Source organism: Apostichopus japonicus, chromosome 20, assembly GCF_037975245.1.
Source record: "Apostichopus japonicus isolate 1M-3 chromosome 20, ASM3797524v1, whole genome shotgun sequence".
NCBI lineage: Eukaryota > Metazoa > Echinodermata > Holothuroidea > Aspidochirotida > Stichopodidae > Apostichopus > Apostichopus japonicus.
The window spans coordinates 2,363,734-2,387,500 of record NC_092580.1 but is presented as its reverse complement, the minus strand read 5'-3'; the positions used below and the strand labels follow the sequence as shown (position 1 = coordinate 2,387,500).

Below are 23,767 nucleotides of genomic sequence, written 5' to 3'. Positions count from 1 at the left end.
GGTCATCGGGGTCAAATAAGCCATAAACTGAATTATTGACAAAGCACAATAAGAGAAACAAAACGAAGACACACGAATTATTCTGTTTTGCCATATTCATTTTTAGCTCATTTCCTTAAATATCGATCGCAATGAAGCTGTTTCACTTGTGTTGGTTGGTACATTAACGGTATCTGTATGAGAAGCGTTACTTAACGTTAGCATTATGGTACTGTTTACTTAAATTAATCGACTGCAATAGGGTAACGATCTGTTTACTAATTACCAACTTTGATCTGTGCTTGTCTGTGTTTAATTTGTATACATAGAGTTCCTCAACTAATAAATCACTAATTACTACCCACCATCCCAATTCACCTCGGGAGCTAATCACCGAGGTCAACGTTATTTTGTGGGTTGTGTGTGCTTTGTCAGTACATGGTAATTTACTACTGCGTGTGTTTCTGTGTACACTCTTATATATGTAAAGACACCCCAGTCACCAATTGTTATATATATATATATATATATATATATATATATATACACATTTTATGTGTATATATATATATATATATACACATTTTATGTGTATATATATATATATATATATTTGCTGTTGTATCGACATTATCACACTTAATTGATATCATAAAATGGGTGTTGTTCCTCTGTCTATAGTTAATTTAACAAATGCAGCATTATGTACCACAAGGATGCATGGATATACTATTAGTACAATCATCCTCAATCACGTGGTTCTTAATACCTTACATCGACAATTTTATTCTTTCAATTAGAACTTTGGTCTTAATTCAAACAGATAAAGTCAACAAAAATCATAACACAAAGCGACCCTTATACTTTCCTAGCTTCTAGCTTACTTTTAGCTCAACACCCAGTATAACTAATATACCGTAGATCATAGTTCAAAAATGGCGTTGTTCGCTATTTTTGTGCGTTTTTCTTTACTGACGTCACTTCTCTATGTCAGCACGGAGGCCTACATTCCGTTCGGATCGGATCTAGTCGTTGATACATTCTACGGTCGGCTGAAAGGCTTCATTGCCGATGACTCGTACGCGTTTTGGGGTATCCCATTTGCCCGGCCTCCGGTTGGTGATTTAAGATTAGCTGATCCCCGTCGGCCGCTAGCGTGGACAGGTACAAAGGAAGCTAATCGGCACGCCCCTGGATGCATGCAGGAGTGTCATGAACCTCCCGTCGCTTGCCCATTAACGGTAAGTTTGTTTACGTAATGTATTAAATTAAAAACAATAATTAACGTTGTTCTAGTATGTTCGATCTGTGTCATATTTACAATGTTGTTAAGCAATTTTCATCGCAATTAATTTTGCTGAAAACATGCATTCTCCTTGCATGACAAAATGCGGTACCAGTTTCCATTGTGTGGGGGTAAACCATCAGTGTACCGTTTTGGTCATCGCAAAAGCTTTTTGATACGTAATGCATGGGTTTTAACATATCTCTATTTGTGTTTTCTCCCTTTATGTGCAAAAAAGCAAACCAAAAAAAAAAAAACAAGTCTCGTTGCCCCTCGACGTTTGTGCCCTGTACCCTCCCCAAAATGTATAGCGTAGGATCATTTGAAAATATTACATACGGTACGTTACGGCTCAAAGGTAGTCGCCTATCTACACAGAATTAAAAGTCGACATAGAAAAACGTGTGGAAGTCCTTAAAATAGAAACCTTTAAATAAAACTTTAGTAACATGGTTATTAAGTCCGTATCGATCTATACTCTCGTCCAATGCTGTATAAATTGAGCTAAATCAGTGATTGTAGGTATAATAATAGTAATTAAATCATCTTCTGTTTGTGTTTTAATCAGATTGATGAGGATTGCTTGTACCTTGATATATGGATACCGAGAAGCAACCGTTCCGACCCTTACCCAGTATTCATCTTTATGCATGGTGGTAACTTTAGAGATGGTTCTGGGACAGCTCTGGTATACGATGGAAGATTCCTCGCTCATGAATCGGATGCTATAGTTGTAACCATCAACTACAGAATGGGTTATTAATCTTTCCTATATGTTTTTTGTTGTTGTAAAATGTCGCTTTCGTCTTTAATGCTTTAATGCTTTTATTATTTATGTGAAGAGACGAAGCAGAGATTGGAACCGCATCTCAGTTGACATAGGTTATACTGATTTGCATTTTCCTTCTCGTGTTAACAGCACAGGTCACATTATAGGTACTGAATAGAAAGTTTACAGTTAAACACTAGCATGATTAAAGGGAGTGAAGACTCGCGCGCAAAGAAACGTCTCATGCCGGTAATCTGACCTAGTTTCGAATGAGGTCTAACAGAAGTTTTAGACACCACCATCGATCCCAGAAAATACACCCACAGCTTGCTAACGTCGGTAATTAGACACTAGTGTACAGTCAATACATGCAGCTACGGTCAATACCCACAACACATAGCAGCGATGGTCTAGATAAAAGATAACAAAGTATCACGTTTCATTACTGTCTGCATTTTGTAGCGACAAGAAAAAAACTTTACTTGCAAGCAACGGAAAGTTAACTTTTTCAGAGGGCGGCACGCGGTTTGGGGCGAGCGAGTCTTCAATGCCTTTAATCGACTTACTAAAATGCTAATACTCTTACTATACGCTTCATTAAACATTTTATTCTTCGATAAACAAAATTGTAAATGCGTTCTTAACTATATAATCGTTGCTATGCACTTCATTAGGTCTGATCAGTTGGCGTTCATTTCTTTACATTTTTTTTTTTTTGATTACAGAGGCGTTTGGTTGGCTATTCCTGGGAAATATGATTGATCCAGCGACAGGGAAGGAAATGTCGCTCGTAAATCAAGGTCTGAAAGATCAACAAATGGCCTTCCTTTTTGTCAAGGAAAACATCCATTTCTTTGGAGGCGACCCTAACAGGGTAAAGTTAAAAACTCAGGATTATATATCAAGTTGCATCCCAAAAGAAATTCGTTATCACAACATAAAATGATGATCACTATGTCTTTCATTCTATTTTACCATACTGAATGTTCATTGTGTGTTATTCTATGGTGTCCAAGTAACGAAGCATGCAAGTCAGGAATGGTAGTCACTTTAACGGCATAGACATAACAACTTACAGAAGCCCAACATGCTTTACTTAGAAACGTAGAATATTTTAAAATGTTTAAAAGGTTCTGAACATTGTTTTCAGAATTTTGTAAAGTATCACGTTCGAAAACAAGTTCTCTTATAACATTGCGTAAAATGCAACTGTCGGATCTATCCGCAAATAGTAGTAACAAAAACAAAGTGAAAACAAACAATTACAAACAAAAGTGTGCCGCTGCTTTGGGTAATTTGTAAAACAAAAGCACGAGTTGCAGGTACTTCAAAATTGCAGATTGTACGTTATCTATAGATTGTATGCTATAGCATGCAATGTAATTGTTGTTACATTCTGCGTTCCCGATGTTGCTACTGTCGTCGTGCGGATGATATTCAGTAAGTATATACATTGTCGATAGGCTGATACCACAATTCTGTTTTTCTTTGTAAACATACGGCACTAAAACATTAAACTACGAACATCAAAGCAGAAAAGTTTTGAATTGAGTAAATGTTAGAATCTGACAGAATAACACTCCAATGACCGCACGAATCATAACACCTTTTTCTCTCCACAGATAACCATCAGTGGACAGAGTGCTGGCGCTCAGTCGGTCGGTGTTCACCTTCTGATGGACTCTAGCGAGAATCTTTTTGAGCAAGCTATACAATTTAGCAACCCTTTCACTCTAGCGTTTAAGACGAAAGAGGATGGCGTCGGATTAGCTGCGGAGGTTGCACTGTTACTAGGTTGTGATACGTACGATCTCGTCTGTTGGCGTTCAAAGGATGCGAAAGAACTGTTGTCTGCTTCCCGCGCAGCAACGTCTAAAATCATCAACAGACAGGAACTACTCCAAATATTCGAACCGTGGAGTCCCGGTGTCGGCGCTGAAACAGAATTACCGGAGGAAATCATACAAGCCTTCCAAAATGGCCAGGCCCAACGGAAACCTACGATGCTCGGCACAACCAGAGAGGAAGGTCGGCTTTTTATCTGGCTTCTGTTCAAGAACCGACTTCGAAACATTTCATATCGGTTGTTTTTAGCGGCGCTCTTGCCAGACTTCTACCGAGATATCATCCGGTTGTATCGGGCTGATAACAGCCTAGGAGCCGATCAGCGAGAGGTCCTCTCCGAGGTGACCACAGACTACGTTTTCCACTGCATCAACATCAATATCAGTCTAGCGATGGGCAATCACGGTTACCATGACTACTATCATTACGTCTTCAACGCCCTCTATGAGACGTTCCCAGAGGCATGGGGACCAGACTTCCCAATGTGTTGGAACCACGTGTGTCATGCATCGGACTTGGCCTACGTCTTCAGGACTGCACCACTGGGAAACTATTCCCATACTCCGCGAGAAATCAAGCTGATGGATGAGATGACGGCGTATCTGAGCAATTTCCTACATACAGGTAACCCAAACGTACCAGGGCACGAGATGCTTCATCTAAAGCATGAAAATCTCCCTGGTGAGAAACCCTACTGGCCTCGAGTACAAGAGAAAATGAACAATTTCTACACCCTATACTACAATGAATGCGGAAACAGTGTACTAACGAATTATCGTAAAAATTACTGTGAGCTATGGGATGTTGTAGATTACTTTAAAGTATCGCCCCTTAATTCCATACCTGAGGAAGATTATGACACCATCTTTAATTAGAATATATCGATTAATAAGAAGGTAATATATTTACCAATTATATCAATTAAATCATTTGTATTTCATACCTTATTATAATAATTATAATAATAACGATATCACTCAAGTCAAGATAATTTAATAGACTAACCTAAGCATATAGGTCATAAAAGTTTATTTGTTCATCTCAAATGAAGAAATAGTAATTTACACGTGTTTATCATCAAAACTTCCGTAGCTACAGTGAAAGTAATACTAGGCGGGGAGCAGGTATGGGCCAACCAACCTCTTTTCGTGAAATTTAGTATGTAATTTAGAGTTGCGAAACCAAACTTGAGAACATTTTGGGACTTAAATCAAGGGCAAAAGAATATAAGTTTCATTAACTTGAGATAGGTTTGTGTCGCCCATTTTATCATTGACAAATTCATTTGTTTGATCATTTTGTCGGTATTATAAATTAAAATAATTAAAATAATTAAACTTAGTAAAGGAGCTTTTTTCTTTAAATCTTTTACTAGCTGTTTCATTCTATGAAAACGTACATTGAGGCTTCACTCCCCACTCTTACCCCAACCTCCAATCGAAGATCCAATTCATTACACATTGGCACCAACGTCACAGTACTTACATCATAATCAACATGTGGCAAGACCTTACACACTCCAAAAATACGAACATTACTCTCATACTCTGAACCAGGGGGGCAAGCAACATTTTTGTACCGAATGGCTAAGATCGTATGTCGACCAGGGAAGGGTTTAAGAGGAGGTACATGCCCTCCCTTTGACAACCTTTGGTAAAATAAAGGTTGCATAGATGCAAAATGGTGCAATATTATGCCCGCAGTTTGAGTTTTTGGGGGGAGAGGGGGGGGGAGTAATCCCCTGGTGTTATTTTACCCCACACCAGAAAGAAACGTATAGTTGCGCCCCTGCTCTGAACATTGTGAAAAGACAAATTTATGTTATATATTGTTCTCTCATTTATATGTAAGTAATGATATGGAAATTATTGACCAGATTATATACATATCGCAACAGTTTAAAGGTTTGTACAAACACCAGATGGAAATGACATCGACTCTATTCTGCAGTAATGGTTTACCGTGCTTTACCTTATAAAAGCCTAATGTAAATGCATGATACGTTAATGCATAAAGAAAGGCATATTGACGCATGTAAAGGGGATCCGGCAACATTCACACTTTTACTATACTTATCGACATAACGATTACAACAGCAAATGTAGTGACCGGTCAGCTAGATAATCGAAATTAACTTTTAAAAATTCTGCTTCGACTTTTTCTCAATAACACTGTCAATTCGTGAATGTGTGTTATGGCCCAGAAGAGTTTACCGACAGTCTGAGTGATTATGTTTTAGGTTTCAAGACTTATGGCTATAACTCCCAAGAGCCATTTATCGCACCATCGAGTTATTAACTATACATGTAAATAGTTGCAAGACTTATGGCTAACTCCCAAGAGCCATTTATCGCACCTTCGAGCTGTTAACTACATTTAAATAGTTCCACGACTTATAGCTTACTCCACAAGAGGCATTTTCGCACCTTCGAGCTATTAACTACATGTAAATTTGTTGCAAGACTTATGGCTAACTCTCAAGAGCCATTTATCGCACCATCGAGCTATCAACTACATGTAAATAGTATCTATCATATCGATATCAAGTACTCGGTAAATCATTGTCAAGATTTCCTCAAATTAAAAACTCTGTAAGCCTCTATACTTTACTCGTGCTGTCACATCTTATCAATGTTTTATATCATATGATCATCAGAACCTGATACAGCGCCGTACCCCGAACGAAGTGCAAAGTAGCAGTTCGTTATTGGTTCTAATTAAACTCACTCGTATAACTTTGTTTATTTATACCGTAATTAGCCAAAGATAGTAACCAAGTATAAAGTTCATCGATCTTTTTACCACACCAAAATATGTACGTATGTAACAACAATACTGATTCAATAACCACGACAGGGTATATACAACAGGTTTCGCATGCAGGTAACTACTTAAAAGTCAAAATGGCAGCCACTTCTTATCTGGTTCTCTGGATGATGTTTGTGGTAACGGTCATACCATTAACAAATGGACTTCCGGTGGATCTGATTGTTGATACTACACACGGTAAACTACAAGGATTTGAGTTGGATGAATCCTACGCTTTCTGGGGGATCCCATTTGCACAACCGCCAGTTGGCAATCTCCGTTTGAGGGACCCACAACCTCCAATATCATGGGAAGATGTAAGGAATGCTACGGAACATTCCGACGGATGTATGCAAAGATGTCATGAACCACCCCCGGCTTGTCCAGTAAACGTGAGTACATTCATGTTCAATCGCACCTCCAAACTCCCACCACTAAACAGGAAACGTTTAAGCCGCTATTCTCCACTGGTTTTCATGTTGTTAAATTCAATACCCGACAGGGTTGTCCTATTTGATTTCATCAATACATTTTACGAGGCAAATGACGTAATTTCGATGTGCAGTTTTTTGTCACTTTATATAACAAAGGCAAGTAAATTGAGGCACGCATGAAAGGTAGTACAATTAATGTTATATATTGAATAGAGATACTATATAGACGAGACCATTTTGACTGTATAGTGTATTCAGCTATACATTGCGGAACTGAAGTTGTCTTAAAACGTCCTTAGGTAGACGGCTCTTTTTAATAGATATCTATGACAACGTATTAGAATCAGAATGAAAATCAGTAACATATTATGTCCTCTTAAACGCTACTAAACTAAAGGGGAAAAAAGATGTTTAAGGAACTTCATTCTGCCAGTGTTGGGGAATTTACAAAATAGGTCTAAGGAATAAGTAACCTTACAACTTTGTAACACTCAACTGTTAAATTAAGATTTTTTTTTATTGTTATGAACTCTTTCTCCATAGAGTGATAGAAATTTTTGCAAAACGTTTTCCCTCTAGTAATGGCGATTCCATGTGCTACTATCCTGATCTAAGAAATGTTTGCCGCAGCCTGTAAAGGCTGTAAATGGTTCTTATAAACTATACTGAATTTATATGTCTCTTGTCTCACAACTTCAGTTGTTAGCTGAGTTTCAATTGATGCCCCCAGCGAAGACTTGGTGCTTTTGTCTTAAGTTGTCAGTTTCTTAAATGAATACCAAGTCGTATAAACAGAGTAAATGTTGAATGGTCACCAAAAAGTACAATAAAATGCGGTAAAATGGCAAATTATAAGTTGTACGAAACTTCCCAAGCCAGGAATAAACCCTAAATGATTTTCGAATCCCTTTTTACAGTGGTCCGAAGATTGCCTCTATCTTGATGTCTGGATACCAAAGACAGGCAGGACTGATTACCCCGTATTAGTATTTATGCACGGAGGGGCATTTAGGGATGGCAGTGGTGGCGCACTCCTCTACGATAGCCGATTCCTTTCCAAAGAATCAGACGCCATCATTATCACCATCAATTACAGAATGGGTAAGTTAAGGAGAACAACACTTTAAGATATAGATTTCATGATACCGATTGTTTATGTTGCGAAATATCACTCTTGACTCGAAAACGTGAAATGTGGTTTAAGAAGAATTATGCTGTATGTCGATTATACTAATGTTTTAGAAATATGAATCGGTTTAAAATAATATTGTTTGTATTACAGAGGCATTCGGATTTGTTTTCCTTGGAAACGTTTTTGATCCTGCAACACAACAGGAAGAGAACATTGTGAATTTGGGACTAAAGGATCAACAAATGGCGTTTAAATGGGCTAAAGATAACATCCAGAACTTTGACGGAGATAGCAGTAAGGTAAATATGAATTCGCTCATTTCTGTTTAGGTTCTTTTCTTTCCTTTTTTGTATGACTTTCTCAAAATTCGGTTTCTCGTCACACAATAGTGAGAGCGTATAGCTTTGTTTAAAACTTGAGAGAACAATAATGATTAAATTACACATCTAGAACTACATATGTTTATTGTAATATGTACAGTTGTGTTATTGTTAGTACTGTTGATCTATCCTTTGTTATTGTTTTTTGTTTTGTTTAGATGTATACATTATCCATATCTCTAATATGTCTCGGGACGATCATTCATCTTTTAAGTAATCTTTCTTCTCAGATAACAATTAGTGGCCAGAGTGCTGGTGCCCAGTCTGTCGGAGTTCATCTTCTGATGGAGAGCAGTAGAGACCTGTTTGACCAAGCCCTCATGTTTAGCAACCCTTATACACTCCCGTACAAGACCTTGGAGGATGGTGTTAAACTCGGTACTTCAGTCGCAAGTTATATCGGCTGCGACGATGTATTTGATTTAGATTGTTGGCGTGCAGCTAGCGCGGACGATCTCCTCGACGCCTCACGACTGGCAACAAATGCTATTTTTAATCGCGATGAACTTCTACAAATCTTTGAACCGTGGGGTCCTGGAGTTGGGCCTACTACTGAAATCCCGGAAGAGATTGTAGAAGCTTACCAGAATGGAATGACGCAGCAGAAACCGACAATGCTAGGAACAGTGAGAGAGGAGGGACGTCTGTACATATTCTTACTGTTTCGCAACAGATTGGGTAATTTGCAGTATCGATTGTTCCTAAGGGCATTGATGGGCGATATATACCGCGATTTGATCAACCTTTACCCCACAGAGAATACCAGAGACGCAGACCAGAGGGAAATTCTGTCATATCTTGCAACCGACTATGTCTTCCATTGCTCATCGGTTAACGTCACTCGAGCCATGTCCGAACACGGTTACTCCAACTACTATCACTACATCTTCGACTCGGCTTTTTCTTTCAAGGAGCAGTGGACCGATGATTTTGGCATGTGCTGGGATCACGTGTGTCATGGTGGGGATCTAGCGTATGTCTTCCGTACTGCTCCCCTTGGTGGGGCGCAGTACACAGATGATGAGGTGATATTGATGGACCACATGAGTGCATACATCAGTAACTTCCTTCATACTGGTAATCCCAACACACACGGTACAGAGGAACTGAAGCAAAAGCACGCAAATCTCCCAGGACGCCGCCCCTACTGGCCACGAATGACCGAGAAACCGAATAACTACTACAGCATGTACTATTCACGCTGTGGCGGTAACACCGTAGTTAACAATTATCGACGTCAATACTGCGATCTATTCGATGGGTTTGGATATTACAAGGTGCCAAGACTAAATTCGATAGAAGCAGAATTATTTCTCGACCCGGAAGTTAATGAAGTTAGTGAAAATCGCGAGAAACGATCAACCACTGGAGGTTATTGTAGTTGCACATGTCCATGTTCTTGTGATTGTCAATAAAGCGATGACGATGATGATCATGATGATGATGATTTGTTATAACGATTAATACTTCAAGAAATAGAATTTCTCATTTTTATTGTTTTGTTTAATATATAAGGGTGCAACATGATCTCTTTTAAGATATATACCGTTTGCTATGATTTAAGGGTATTTTACCAAATTTACATTATAGCAGTTATTTACCTTTTAATTCACGGTCGGTTTTTCTCGACAAACGATTATGTTCTGATGTGTCAGGATTATTCAAATTGTGTAAGACGACAGCTTTCGTTTATTTTTTGGTATAGTTGTGTTGGGCTAGTGCATCTCGCCACTTCGGCAAATGTCAGACTCTGTACATTTTGCAGGATATTTTCAAAATGTGCAAAATCGTCATTTTTCCATGTTAGTTGTGCGTATGATGTCCATTCAACGCTTCCGTAGAATATGAAGTTAGCATTCCTTTTTTAATTGAGAAAATACAATATAATCACGTGCAAAATTAAAATCCGCCTTGTTTACTTCTTTGTGCTTATAAAGAAAAAAATAATAACATCAATTTCTTAATCATTCAATAAAAAAATATAAATTAAATGAATTATTTTGTCGAGTATTGTGAACTAAATTTTTGCAAAACATTTCTACTGACACTTTCCGATATTGCCTTTCAAAGAATGTAAGCGTGTAAAACCCTAAGGGCGCCCGCAATAACTACTAACTAATATGCAGAACGTATCGATCAATATCGGAGATGGTCGTAATATAACTGCCTCCAAGTACAGTCTGTTACCAATGCGAACATCTGTAATACAGCTCCAAATGATCAACGACTGATACGAAATATTGTTTTCTTGACAACTTTAACTGCTGATATGGTCGGTGCTCTAACCGGCTTTTACATCTACACCTAAATCATCTCAAATTAGGAGAATGTCTTAATGTTAAATATCCCTGCAGACAAATGGGTTTGTTACATAGACGAGAAAACAAGGCTACGTACTGAAGAAAAAATAGTCAAATCCAGACAAGAATCCGCTTATTGATATTATTATGGTAGACAATTTTACACTTATGTGGAACTCAAGTAATAGTCCACACTGTTAGTTGAGACCCCTATTGCAGTATATTGTTCCTACCTCAAGATATGATTGATTGAACCTGCTTTAAGTCTCTAAGAATGTCAACCGCCCGAGTTATAGCATTAATTTGATGTGAAGCTTGACATCAGTTTAAACAATGCATTAATCTTGATCAGAGATGTATACATTATTTGTAATCAGCGTCGTTATCTTCGTCTACCCAATGTGTGCAAATGTTCATCTGGCGGTGGTTTTTACGGATTCTTTATCGGCTTGTTACCGATACCACTAGATCATCCGTAGCTGCTTCTTCTAGATTCGTAACGGTGCGTCTCTGCAGGGTTCGAAGCGCCGAGGACGCCGTCGGTGAGGTGACAAAGGCGCTTCGTGGGCCGCTTGTTTCAAGACCCTAACGCCGTAGGTTGCACTGAGCAGGTGGCAATTTTTGCATATTATGCTCTCAGTACCTCATTCCAGCGCTACAACGATGCAATTGTAACATAGAAATATTATTCACATGGCTCGACGCATAGTCGAATTAGCTCAATTCCATGACGTCATCAACCTACAACGCTTTGGCATACTTTTTGCGCCCATAGATTGAACGGTGGGAAACAGGTTCGCGTTGCAGGGAGCAACATGTAATCATTGACGGCCAAATTTATGTTTGTTGGGAGAAAAAAAATAAACACCATTCACAGGAATGTGAAAGATGATTGCTTGTGGTTGGTCATCTTTAAACTCGGTTGAAGTTACGTAATCGTCCACATTAGTTTCTTTTTATGTTTAGTTGTCATCAATGACCTTCATTTAGTCATTTCTGATTTTTTTTACCTCTGGCAATCCTTCATATACTGACAAAAAATCACATGTCGCCAAGAAGATTAACTGATTGAGAATTTATCATTTGAGTAATCTCTCCGTTCAGCCCTGGAGTACCTCTGTCAATCATATGGGTCTTTTTACGAAAGCTAGAGGATATTGCAACTGAGGGGGCGAAAACGAGAGGTATCATAATCGGCTTGTTTTACTCCACTGCCGAAGAAATGCGGAAGAAGATACACACAAAAAGAAAGAAAGAAAGAAATAGTAACGAACCCGAACTATATATCTTAACCACCAACAGGTCGACCATGTTCATGTCAGCAGTGAACTTATATAATGTGATAGACAGTAACTTAAATACTGATGGTGGTCAGTCTTTTGACCCTTCCGTCAGTCATTATATGCTCTCAAACAACGACAAACTGAATAGAGCAATTTCTGACCAGGAAGTTATCCAACAAAATTAATGAATTGAAAGTAATAAATCGTGTAGGGTTGATGAAATTATTCATGAATTTTTGAAAAACTGCACCCCTGCAGTAGTATTGTTAGTTACAAAACTTTTCAAATGTGCTAGTAGTGTAGCGCCCTCTTCTTGGACGATTGGACTTATCAACCGTATCTATAAAGGAAGGGGCTCAAAAGATGATGTATAGACAACTATAGGGGGATTAATATGCTAAGTTGCATGAAAAAGCTGCTTACAGCAATCCTAAACGTTCGTATCAAAGAGTATCTTAACTGTACAGGTCTAATTGGAGATGAACAGGCAGGGTTCAGGAGGGGTCATTCGACTTTGGTTCATTATTTTTGTCCCTCATTCCACGTTATTTTAGAAAAGTCCAAGTATCTGAAAAGGATGGTTACGATTAGCCTAAGTTGAATGTGGACTAATTCCATACAAAGATTAATTATTAACACATTACTGATAATGACGTAAAAAGGTGTGATTCTTACAGTGTTCAATCGTATCACTTATGATGTTTACAAACATGTGACCTATTCAGATATAGATTAGTCATCATTGGTGACGTCATAAACGATTATACCTACACTCTTATAGAGTTTAAACTCATCGTCACAAATGATCGCAGATATGAATAAAAACCAACTTTTATAGTATAGTCTATCGATAAATCATGACAGATATTTAAAGGTTCTTTAAGGTTGCATGAATCACTCAATAATTGGTTGAAGAGGAAGACTATAAATGTTCTTCTTGTGAAATAAACAGGCAAAGATCATCTTCCGGATACTTTTCCTGGAATCTTTGTTCTTATTTCCTTTCATTCGTTACACTTCACCAAATATTCGTAAATATACTTTCGTTTCATTCGTTACACTTCACCAAATTTTTGTGAACATCCTACGTCACGCGATAATGACAGCTGTTAGTTCGTTCACAATTCTGGTTATGTGTGAATTGAATCTGAAACAGGTGATCATTTAACCCACATTACGTAAGGATACTAATACTCAGTGTTTTAACTGATAAATAACGTATCATAATAATTGCGCAATTTGAGAGAAAACTAAACTTACCATACTCTCTTAAATTTGACATTACGTAAAAGTTCCATAGAGTAATGAATATGATGAATGCTTTTCTGGTGTTGATGACGTTTGCTCTCTGAAGTATTGTTAAGATAAGTAAAGGCCTAAGCTGAAAGTATTTTCTTCTTATATATACGTGATCTCTCTAATTGACATATTTCTAATATTGAAATTGTGCATTTTGTCAGTTTGGGCCAACATCACGTCAAAGCACCTGACACGTCATAACTGTGGCGATGTAACCATTTGTTTACTGTTATATGTCAACTACTTGCCATAGACGTTTTCCTTACGACAGGTACGATCCTATGAATATAATATGACAATGTCACGTGTGATGCGTTCATTAACAGTGTTTAGCCAACACGTCGTTTGCCACACACTTATTACCATATAGTAGCACCAGAAAACCTGAGAAAGTTCATCATTTTACTGAGAATTCCCCTCCCACTCCCCCCCCCCCCCCCACCGCCCGTTTGAGCATAGATAATTCGTGAAGCACTATGCACTGGTTAACAACTGGTTAGCAAGTCGAGAACAACACGTTTACCCATCATTCATATTACGAAACCTTGATAAAGTACTTTAGAACTTTACTTTTGATGAAATTTAATTTGATTGCAATTTATTCCAAGCGAGGCATATAGGTTGCTATTGTTATTGAAGTATAGTAGTAATAATAGATTTCTTGACGATTCTTACAACAGTGTCTTGATAATCAAATTAGGTAAACATTACAGGAAAGCAAGTTTGTACTTTACGGTTTGTAGAAATGTCTGTTATATAATAAGGGGTTAATCAACGGTCTAGCGTGCGTTACTCACAGGATTAATGCACGATCGGGGGATAATGCAAGCGATGCACGAGGGCGGAGCCCGAGTGCATGCAGCGATAGCATTAACACCCGGAGTGCATTAATCATGTGAGTAACGCACGCTAGACCGTTGATTAACCCCGTTCGTTCATACACTACCATTTGTGTGGGGGAAAATCATAAAACAAAACATTTTTGGTTACATATAACCAAAGATTTATTAAAGTGATGCCCCGTAATTTTACCGTGCGTTACTCACAGGATTAACCACGGTCAGCTGACCTGAATGGACCAATAGAATTTAGGAATCTTTACTAAGTATGAATGAATTATAGTTATATATGCATTGTCAATGTCAAGTTGAACTGCAGTTGCGGCATATCAACACTACATTATAACTCTACGATTTAAATATACTTGTCATGTTTAACCATAGATGTATCGAAGCGAATTTCAACTTCAATTCCAAATGGATAGCTCTTAGTAACTTGAAGAATTGGGCAATCTATCTCATGTATGAACTAATACATTATACGATACATGAGTTACTGTTAAAGATGACTGAGAATGCTATCTCATGCATAGACTAATGCATTAAAATACATGAATTTGCCTATACTGTTAAAGATAACTGGGCAAGCTATCTCATGCATAGACTAATGCATTAAAATACATGAATTCATTCTCTTTGTTTTTCTGTTATGTGTACATTAATTTTTGCCCAGATTTGGCTATTATTAGGCTGACAAACTGCTATATACCTATTGGGACTTTGAAGGAAAAGGTTATCCCCTCAGAAATGTACTTCTGTGATTTAAATTGCTTCCGAGAGAACAAGAAATATCTGCAAACGCTGCAGCTGAAGTCACCAGCAGGCCCCACCAGGGCTTTTAGAAAAAAATCCAGAGAAATATAGGCTATTCCTCGTTCTGATATGTGTGTTTCTGCTAGTAAAGTCGTTACGAGCGAATTACAAGAAATACAAATACATAAGAACGTTTCAGCATCACGGGGATTTGGCCCCTGGACCCCATCTAGGCCTTCTAATACATTCCGGAGACATAGTTAATTCCTCTTTCTCGTATGTATGTTTGTGCTTTAAACTCGCAACGAGAGAACAAGAAATATGTAAGATCGATGCAGAAACTGTGTAGTCCCCCCCCCCCCCCCCACTTTCTGTATACTTCCAGTTAATACCAGTGTGCAGTTGTAATTGCATAACATATTACCGCGTTTGTTGGTTGACGTTTCGCAACTTTTCTCCGCCAATCACTGAAGTCGGTCTCTAAATTGCTAGCCGGTTTCGAAATCGGTCAACAACCCCTTGTAAACATGGTTAATGTACCCCCCCCCCCTTGATCACAGAGAGGGAGTGGAACCAGAAAAAGCAAACGCATAAGTAACATGTACCTTCAATGGTTATTCTAATGCAACACATTGGTTGAAGGTACTCCACGAGGTCAGAATCACACTCCATAGATACATCTCGGAATTCATCCTCATTTCAGAAGCTGTCGACCCGACATACTTCAGTGTCTGTAGTATAGGAGTTTGCAAGCGGTCGAGAGATTCGTAACATGAGAACATATTGAATCAGATCATGATCGAGTAGTATATACTGATCTTTTCTCATCTTCGGCAAACAATAATCTAATATTTAAGTAAAATATTGCTGGTTGCAAACTGATAGTCTCCCATGAGATTAAATCAAGTTTCCTTTTCGAGAATCCTAACAAATTTCACAATACACAAGTATTACACTTGAATGTTAAGTTTGTTACTCTCGTAAGTTCAGAGTGCGTATATATAACACTAGTTTTATGGGTGTGAAAACAGACAAGTATAATTTAAAGTTAACGAAAGATTAATTGGCCTTTATGTCTTCTTCAATTATTTTTTTCAAAACCGCTACCAATGTTGATATTATTTTCAACAAAAGGTAAATTTGTACGTTTTGATTCTGATGTGAGCGTAATTAATCTTCTTTTTTTTTTTGCAAAGTTTTGTATTGACGAGATTTGTCAGTGATCAATTTATCATTTTGCTAAAAAAATGTTGAATTGGTGAATTGGTGAAATATATTAGGTAACCAAGTTATTATTTTGCTACAAAATTGATAAATCTATGACACTCTTTCTTATTTTACATTAGATTCCTTATTAGATTCAAGGAATTTGATATTTTTTTTTTAAATTGTTAAGACATTATCTGAACAATTTATTATTGTGTTGGATGTTGTTAACATATTTACATAAATTTTCTTATAACATTTTGATGGTACCTTAACGTTTCCATCGCGGAGACTTTATTTGAAGAAATTGTGAAGTGCTTAATTATAAGCTCTACCAGTAAGTAAACTGTACGGAGAAATTCACAGATCGGCCTAATGGGACCGAGACAATATGCCTGCACAATGCAATTTCCTTGCTGTATTCCACCAAAATTGAAGAATGCATTTTATTTTATTTTATTTTATCTGATTCAAAGTGTCTGGGACGAAAACCGAGCAACCTATACTGCAACTGATTCACACAGAGATTACAGTAACTACTGTAAATCTTAAAGTTTTGTACCATGTACCAAATACACCAAATAGGCACATACCAAATACCGGATTGTGCTAATAAATCGGTAGCATGCCGCTATTAGGTTTACAGTAAGTACTGAGGATTTGTGTAATCCCAACAAATGAATCAAGCTGGATTTGTTACGGTTACACATATCCTCAGTTCTTACTGTCATCCTAATAGCACATGCTACTGATTTATAGCACGGTCCAGTTTTTACTCTGGTACAAAAAACCTCAAAGATGAAGAGTAGTTTACTGTGTTCTCTCTGTGTATCGGGGTGTAGACTGTCATGTTTGAGAGGAATTTTAGAGTCAAACGAACCCTAAACAACACGGATAGTTTGATAAAAGTGTAGTGAAAACAGGGGAATGAAAGTACGACACGTTGATTCACACAACTCGTTTTGAAATTCGTTTATTCAAGAAAATGCAAGTTTTGTATAAAGTACCAAAGCTCAGAGAAATATTCCTCATAAATCAATGGAGATTTTGCCAATACGTTAGGTATTGTGGATATGACGTAGTTACGTAACTGCTTCTGATTAAATGCTTTCCTATCGAGAAAATGGGCACTATATATGATATAAGGAATTCCCATAACTAAATATTAGCACGCATATAAAGTTCTTCGTTATATATTATAATACCTTTTGATGTGTTGACCCGCTATACCGATGAATAAAATATTTATAACCCGAACCACAATCATATATGAATTACATAAGTTTTATGCCAAAAATAGGACCAATTGGATATATTAATAAAAAATACTACAGATGTACCAATTCATGATATATCTCTCCAACATATCTGTTATGACATGATCAACATCATCATGCACGTGAGCGTTGTCACATTTATCAAACATACATGATATAAATATAAAAGAATGCAAGAAGAATGAATAATAATCATATGACGTCATCCCAAAAGTCTTTCTTGAACTAAACCTGAGCACCCTCATACCATTTGACACACAAAACACCCTTCCATAAAACACATAATCAATATTTCGTTGACGATGAACCATATTTCCTATGTAACTATACAAGTTTCCCTCTTAACTGTTTACTTGAGGAAGGTATATTCTGTTATTCGATCGGATACCGGCCCACAAATGCACTGATTTTCGTCATATTATACAGCGAATACGTACACAGTATGAGATTTATACATGGTTACTATGTTATATGGCGTTATTGGTTCATTCGAAGAGCGGATCAAATGATCGTTCTTTCATAGCCATGTACACATCATTGTGTCTCATACATGCACGACTCACGGCGCCTCATACCCTACATGGCGCCTCGTACCATGTATGCCTGGTGGTGTGTCAAGCCATGGACTCCTCATTATGCCTCATGGCGCCTCGTACCGTTGTATGCATTATGGTACCTCATGCCATATACGCCTCATGGTGCATCATGCCATATACGCCTCATGGTGCATTATGCCATGCGCGCCTCATATCACCTAATGCTATGCTTGCCTCGCCTCATGGCGCGTGGTGCCATTAATACATCGTGGTGACTCTTGTTAAAAGAGCCTCATGTACCATGTATGCATTATGGTGCATCTTGCCATATACGCCTCATGGTGCATCATGCCATGTGCGCCTCATGTCGCCTCATGCTATGCATGCCTCGCCTCATGGTGCCTCATGCCATATACCCCATGTCATCCCCCCCCCCCATGGTACCGCATGTCATCTGTGTTTGAAGATGCCTCATTGATTACTTTTGTCTTCAGTTGTCACTCGATTATGTAAAAAAGGATCAAATTAAAGCTTGATTAAATAAGAAGCAAGATCCAACTCACATCATTTTCTTGAATGAGATGTTTGTTATGAACAAAGTTGCTCCGTTTCTAAGATAGAGAACGGTTTCAAAGTTGTGTCAGTGAAATGCCATTTTGCTAATTTGTGATGTCATAGTGCCTCTAGGGGTTTTCCTTTTCAATGTTCTAAGGGTGAACATTAAACATGCTGTTATTAAACACAATTAATTCATGTTAAGAACTTCAATATTTTAAAATGAGCATTGTCATCGATGATGTAATGTCAAGAATTGCTCAAAGCATTTTATCTACAGTCTCGATAACTTCGAAGAGCGCCATACCTGTCTGTCTTTATGACAGGTACTTTTCAAGCTTCTGTTGGTTTTTCTGTGATATTAATTGTCCATTGTGTTGCGTACGTCTCACATGAAGGCGGTATATTTATCCAATATTGTAATATAGGACATCAACAGCATCCACACAATCATGCTAAAATAGTTAATAAAAAAAAACGGACGCATGCTGAATTGCAATTCCTCTTGTATCTGTCCTAAGTTACCCCACCCTCTCAACGTACCCTCCAGGCTCACCATCTAACTTGGATGTTTGGTGATGTTATGAAGTTGAATCTTAAGTGACAAGTATAAGTTGCACAAGCATAAGAGAGTAAAATCCGTTCGTTTTCGAAGATAATTACTACTTCTGTTCCTATCCGAACCACAACTTTGACAGGTAAAGTGAAGTCCATGGTCTCTAACAGGAGAATATTAATCGATCAAGCCGTACACATTATGTGAGACAGACATCAGTCGAGAGTAAAGAGTAAATAATTCCAAACTCTTTCAGGGAATTTGATTGGAACATTATTCGTCCAGAGGGCTTCGACAAAAAGGAAAAGAAACCTGCCTTATGTGACGCCAACATAAGTATATTGAATTCTTATCACGTCACATCATGCCCTCTCAGTGCCCCCTTAGGAAACAGTTAATTAAAATGAAACGAATGCATATGAACACTATATGAATGCAGGCGCAACTATTTATGATGAAATACTAGACTATATAGAAATACTGTCAAATGCACCATGCAGCGTATAGAGGTTATGAAGCGCTGTAATGCTACAAAAGTCAGTAAATATCTGATAGTAACGAGTGGTTTTCATGCACAACGGGAGTGTTAAAGAACATTTTACGGACAGGTCCGATTAACGTATAATTAACGTCTACCCGGCTTACTATCAGGACCATCAGAATTAGCATAAAATACATTAAGCATTCACCAATATGTGGTTACGAGGTTCCCCTTGTATCATTGAGATACTTTCATATAGAAATCCAGACTACTTATGCTGAGCATTTGTCTCTGCAATTTAAAAGTACCCCACAAAAGCAATTGTAACTTAAAAAAAGTTTATAAACGTTCGATACTAATTTTATGAGTGCACTTTATAATAAGAATAATAATAACGAAATATAAACTTATTTCAATTCGCAGACAACCCAAATCAATCATGTATCCTGTAAATGCAAGTCTTTTGTGGTAAAACTACGCATAAAAAAATTAAAGAAAGACAGTGATTGTTGAAATAAAGTAATTTTTAGTTAAAAAGCAAAGATTAAAAAGTAGTTATTGTAATTGCCGAAGCGAATAGTGATATCATTTAAACGTATGTTTTTCTTTGTTCATCAGAAGTCTTGGATCATTTAAACCACTTCAGGTTAAAATATCACAATTGAAGATTTCTTTATATATACGTTTAGATTGATTAACTAAACACCATTTACCATGTCATAAGTCACTGTCAACGACAGCTAGGCACGTACGTTATCCGTGCAAAGGGCTTTACAGTCTCATCGGAGAATTTGTTTTTGTACAAGTGTGTAGAATATTTGCAGCCCCCCCCCCTCCCTCCTCACCCGTAAAAACTCAAAAGTAACATTCGGCACAAACTTGTGTTTAGACCTAATCAAAGATTCGGACATAATTTATAGCCAAAATATGCCCGGAATATATTATTTGTCATCTGCATTTTTCTAAAAAATTCATGAGGGCCGGGCCCCAGTCCCCTACATAAGAGTTGGCTTCAGCTACCCCTCCTTTATAAAACCCTGGACCAATCCCTGATTACTGTCCAGTCCTTGTTGTTTGAGGGCAGGAGACTGCCAGTCTATTCTTTCGTATTACATTATACCGTGGATGACTCTTTCAATGTAATTATTTCTAATGAGAAGTCTTCACGGACCATGGATTGGCTAACTATCGCTGAGAATATATACTCTAGCAAAGTTGCTTCCGTTTTATATCAATGGCCTCCGTTTTACTCCCTCATTAATTAAGTTTGTGTTTCTCTCGCCTCTAATTCAAACACAGGCTGTCATTTGCACTGGTACTTCAAGATCGACCTATCGGAAGCCCACTCCTTGTGCAGAACTGTGATTCTGTCATTCGTAATAATACTGGCATAAAATAAATGACGATTGTGTTCATCTATGTGGCGGTGTGTCCTTTTCGCCGGCCAGTTCTTCTGCTATACCATTCGGTAGATTGCCATTCATATACTGTGGTTTATATCTGTCCTCCCATGGTCTGCTGGGCAATGCTGCACTGTAAGAATAAAACCTTAATCCAGAGTGGAATTCCGCGTAACGTCGTCTCCACATCAACATGGCCGCGAAAAAGGACGCAAACGCACCCATCGCATTCAGGGAACATTGTATGTACATATACGTCCGTAAATTAATCAGAAAACTCTGACAGTATATGATATTTTCGAAGACGTGCACCCTGGTGTAGTCTGAATTTATCTGGCGAGAGCAGATACAGTCACCATTCACGCTTTCACAGGGTGAAGCTGTGTTAGAAAGAATGTTGGAAATGAGGCGTGTTTGGATGCCGCAAAAGGCACTGGCGATGGAGCTAACGAAAAGACATATAACCGAAAGAGAGAAAAAGGCGATCTACGGAAAGAAAAAAAAAGAAAAGGGAAAGAGTTATTTTATTTAATAATGCGATCATCAAGATATATTATTATTATATATTCATCTCCATATTCTAAGCCAAGCCAGGTGTTTGCGTTTTGGCCGACAGTTTTATCAAACATACCGTCGAGTATACATTATTCAAAATCAGATCCCAAAATGCAACAATTTGATAGATAATTTTACCAAATGATGGAGAAAGATCAACTTATGTCATTGATGAATTCATGCATGTTAAAGCAAAAAATATGACTTTCATTTCACTGCTTAAAAACGACGCTTGATTATAGTCAGTCTATCAATCTACATTAAAAAAGAACTCAATAAGCTTTTATTACAAAGTGAACCATTCGCCACAACTAAAATTTCTAATAGCTTTTTCTTCTCCGTCGATATTCTTGCATCACGACCCACCCATTAATAAATCATCAAAACTTTTAGCAGACGTAATTCTCGGAAACTATTCAAATTTACAGTAGTATTTGACGTCATATTTGCCTTTAACCATAAATGCTAGTTATTAGGAGGTGCCATTTCCTACAGCCTAAAAAATGATCTACAAACTGTTTGATCGTTCGCTTTATATAACTCGGAGGGTTGTTTAAAAATTACCATTTAGTGACACTACATACATGAGACGATACAGTTAGATTCCATACAGAAACCGTAAGAAGATTACAGAAAATACCCTAACCAAGTCGGGCGTCACAGTGACCGAAAGAGCCCGCTAAAATGTTGAATTTTTAACACTTTCGAACTCACTGGGAATTTAATCTCACAACAGTTGGCATCCTTAGAGTCGTTCACGCGTTTCATGACGATATGGTTTTTCTATTTAATAGTAAGCGCTCCGAATGATTCTTTATTATGCATATCTTCTGCAGGTGCTATGTATAACAACATTTTTATGAACAAAGTTTGAGCTTGATTCAAATATAGGGAATACTATTTTGATAATTTACATTTGGAATGAGATTGACGTCAACACCGTTAAACAACACACAAGTTCTGATTAAACATACGCTATAGTGTTGTACTTTGGTTTACTTAGTCTACTTAAGGACAATATGAGACTGTATGCTTCCTATCATGAAAGGTAAATGAAGAAGATAAAGGCCCATGAGGAAGGTTATATGAGGGGGTACTTGATCATTAGCAGTCATTAAACCTAGCTGTGTTGTGAATGAAGAACATTTACGATACCTTGTGGTGATATGAAATAGTTTCATTGAGTTACGTTGGCAGTAACTTCTTTCGATGTTTCCGATTTCATTTCATTACTTTTTATTTTATTAAATTATTATAATTGGCGGTAACCGACGGTATGACTAATATATGTAACGGCGCATCTCTCTAATTCTTAACGATGAGCATGAACTACGTGGTTTGTAGTATTACTGTTGTATATACAGAAGCCTATATATCAGCGATAAATAAATCAACGAAGATTGTGTGACAGAAGGCTACTCATTAAAAGGAACGTCTTTTCTCAATGTCATGACTTAATCCAATTAGTAGAGAGAGTACACCCTTGTTGCCTCAATTCTTATCTTATGTATGAGGATGAATGTTGTCAAGAGCTATGGTTAATATGATTGCTCACTTAAATCTAAACTGTCACGAGGTTAGTTAAAAGGGACTTATCATAAAAAAAAGTACATTGAAGAAAATGTTAGGGTATGGTAACTGTTCAATAATGAAGCAATAGGTCTATCGCCCTTACAGACATTTGGAAAAAATGTTCGAAAAGAGCGAATAACATTTAATGGGATCTTAGACTGCATGGGACGTAAGGTAAATATTAAGGTTTATACTTTATTTGCTTTTGTAAAACTATACCTTATTTTTAAAACATGTGTTATGTCGGAACGTCCGAAAGGTGGAAACCCACATTGGTCATTCATGATTAAATACCTTTACCGGGTACCCAGATTTGTTTAAAATTTGATTGGGGCAGCAGTTTCAAACTGAAGTAGCATGCACAGCAACAGTAATTTGCTTTATTGCATAAATTTAATATTTTCTGGGTGTTTTGTAATCTGAAATGTACATCACCTGCATAACTGAAATAACTTCTGAAATAACTGATATAATGTCAGTGGTTTGCGCTACCGAATCCCATTAGCTTTTTCTTTTCTTCTTG

General features: G+C 37.5%; 4 protein-coding genes across 4 annotated transcripts in view; 2 read left to right on the top strand and 2 right to left on the bottom strand.

Annotated features, from left to right (window-relative positions):
• The window catches only part of LOC139961747 (cAMP-regulated D2 protein-like), a 4,842-nt gene extending 4,456 nt beyond the window's left edge, over window positions 1–386 (bottom strand). Inside the window, exon 1 of the mRNA XM_071961191.1 lies at window positions 1–386. This exon is cut by the window's left edge and continues 215 nt beyond it. Within this exon, the coding sequence (XP_071817292.1) occupies window positions 1–100 (100 nt within the window). The 5' untranslated portion in view covers window positions 101–386.
• Window positions 387–717: 331 nt separating this feature from the next.
• On the top strand, window positions 718–6,889 carry LOC139960819 (cAMP-regulated D2 protein-like). The gene is made up of 4 exons (XM_071959400.1): window positions 718–1,220; window positions 1,833–2,019; window positions 2,759–2,907; window positions 3,656–6,889. The coding sequence occupies exons 1-4, from the start codon at window positions 915–917 to the stop codon at window positions 4,751–4,753; spliced, it is 1,740 nt and encodes a 579-aa protein (XP_071815501.1). The 5' UTR covers window positions 718–914; the 3' UTR covers window positions 4,754–6,889.
• LOC139960818 (cAMP-regulated D2 protein-like) lies at window positions 6,707–10,538 on the top strand. The gene is made up of 4 exons (XM_071959399.1): window positions 6,707–7,078; window positions 8,038–8,221; window positions 8,403–8,551; window positions 8,863–10,538. Exons 1-4 carry the CDS (start codon window positions 6,782–6,784, stop codon window positions 10,045–10,047), a joined length of 1,815 nt encoding a protein of 604 aa, XP_071815500.1. The 5' UTR covers window positions 6,707–6,781; the 3' UTR covers window positions 10,048–10,538.
• A 6,731-nt stretch (window positions 10,539–17,269) lies between these two features.
• The window catches only part of LOC139960822 (sarcospan-like), a 65,673-nt gene continuing 59,175 nt past the window's right edge, over window positions 17,270–23,767 (bottom strand). Inside the window, exon 4 of the mRNA XM_071959406.1 lies at window positions 17,270–21,603. Coding sequence (XP_071815507.1) covers window positions 21,130–21,603 — 474 coding nt within the window. The 3' untranslated portion in view covers window positions 17,270–21,129. The remainder of the gene's footprint in view (window positions 21,604–23,767) is intronic.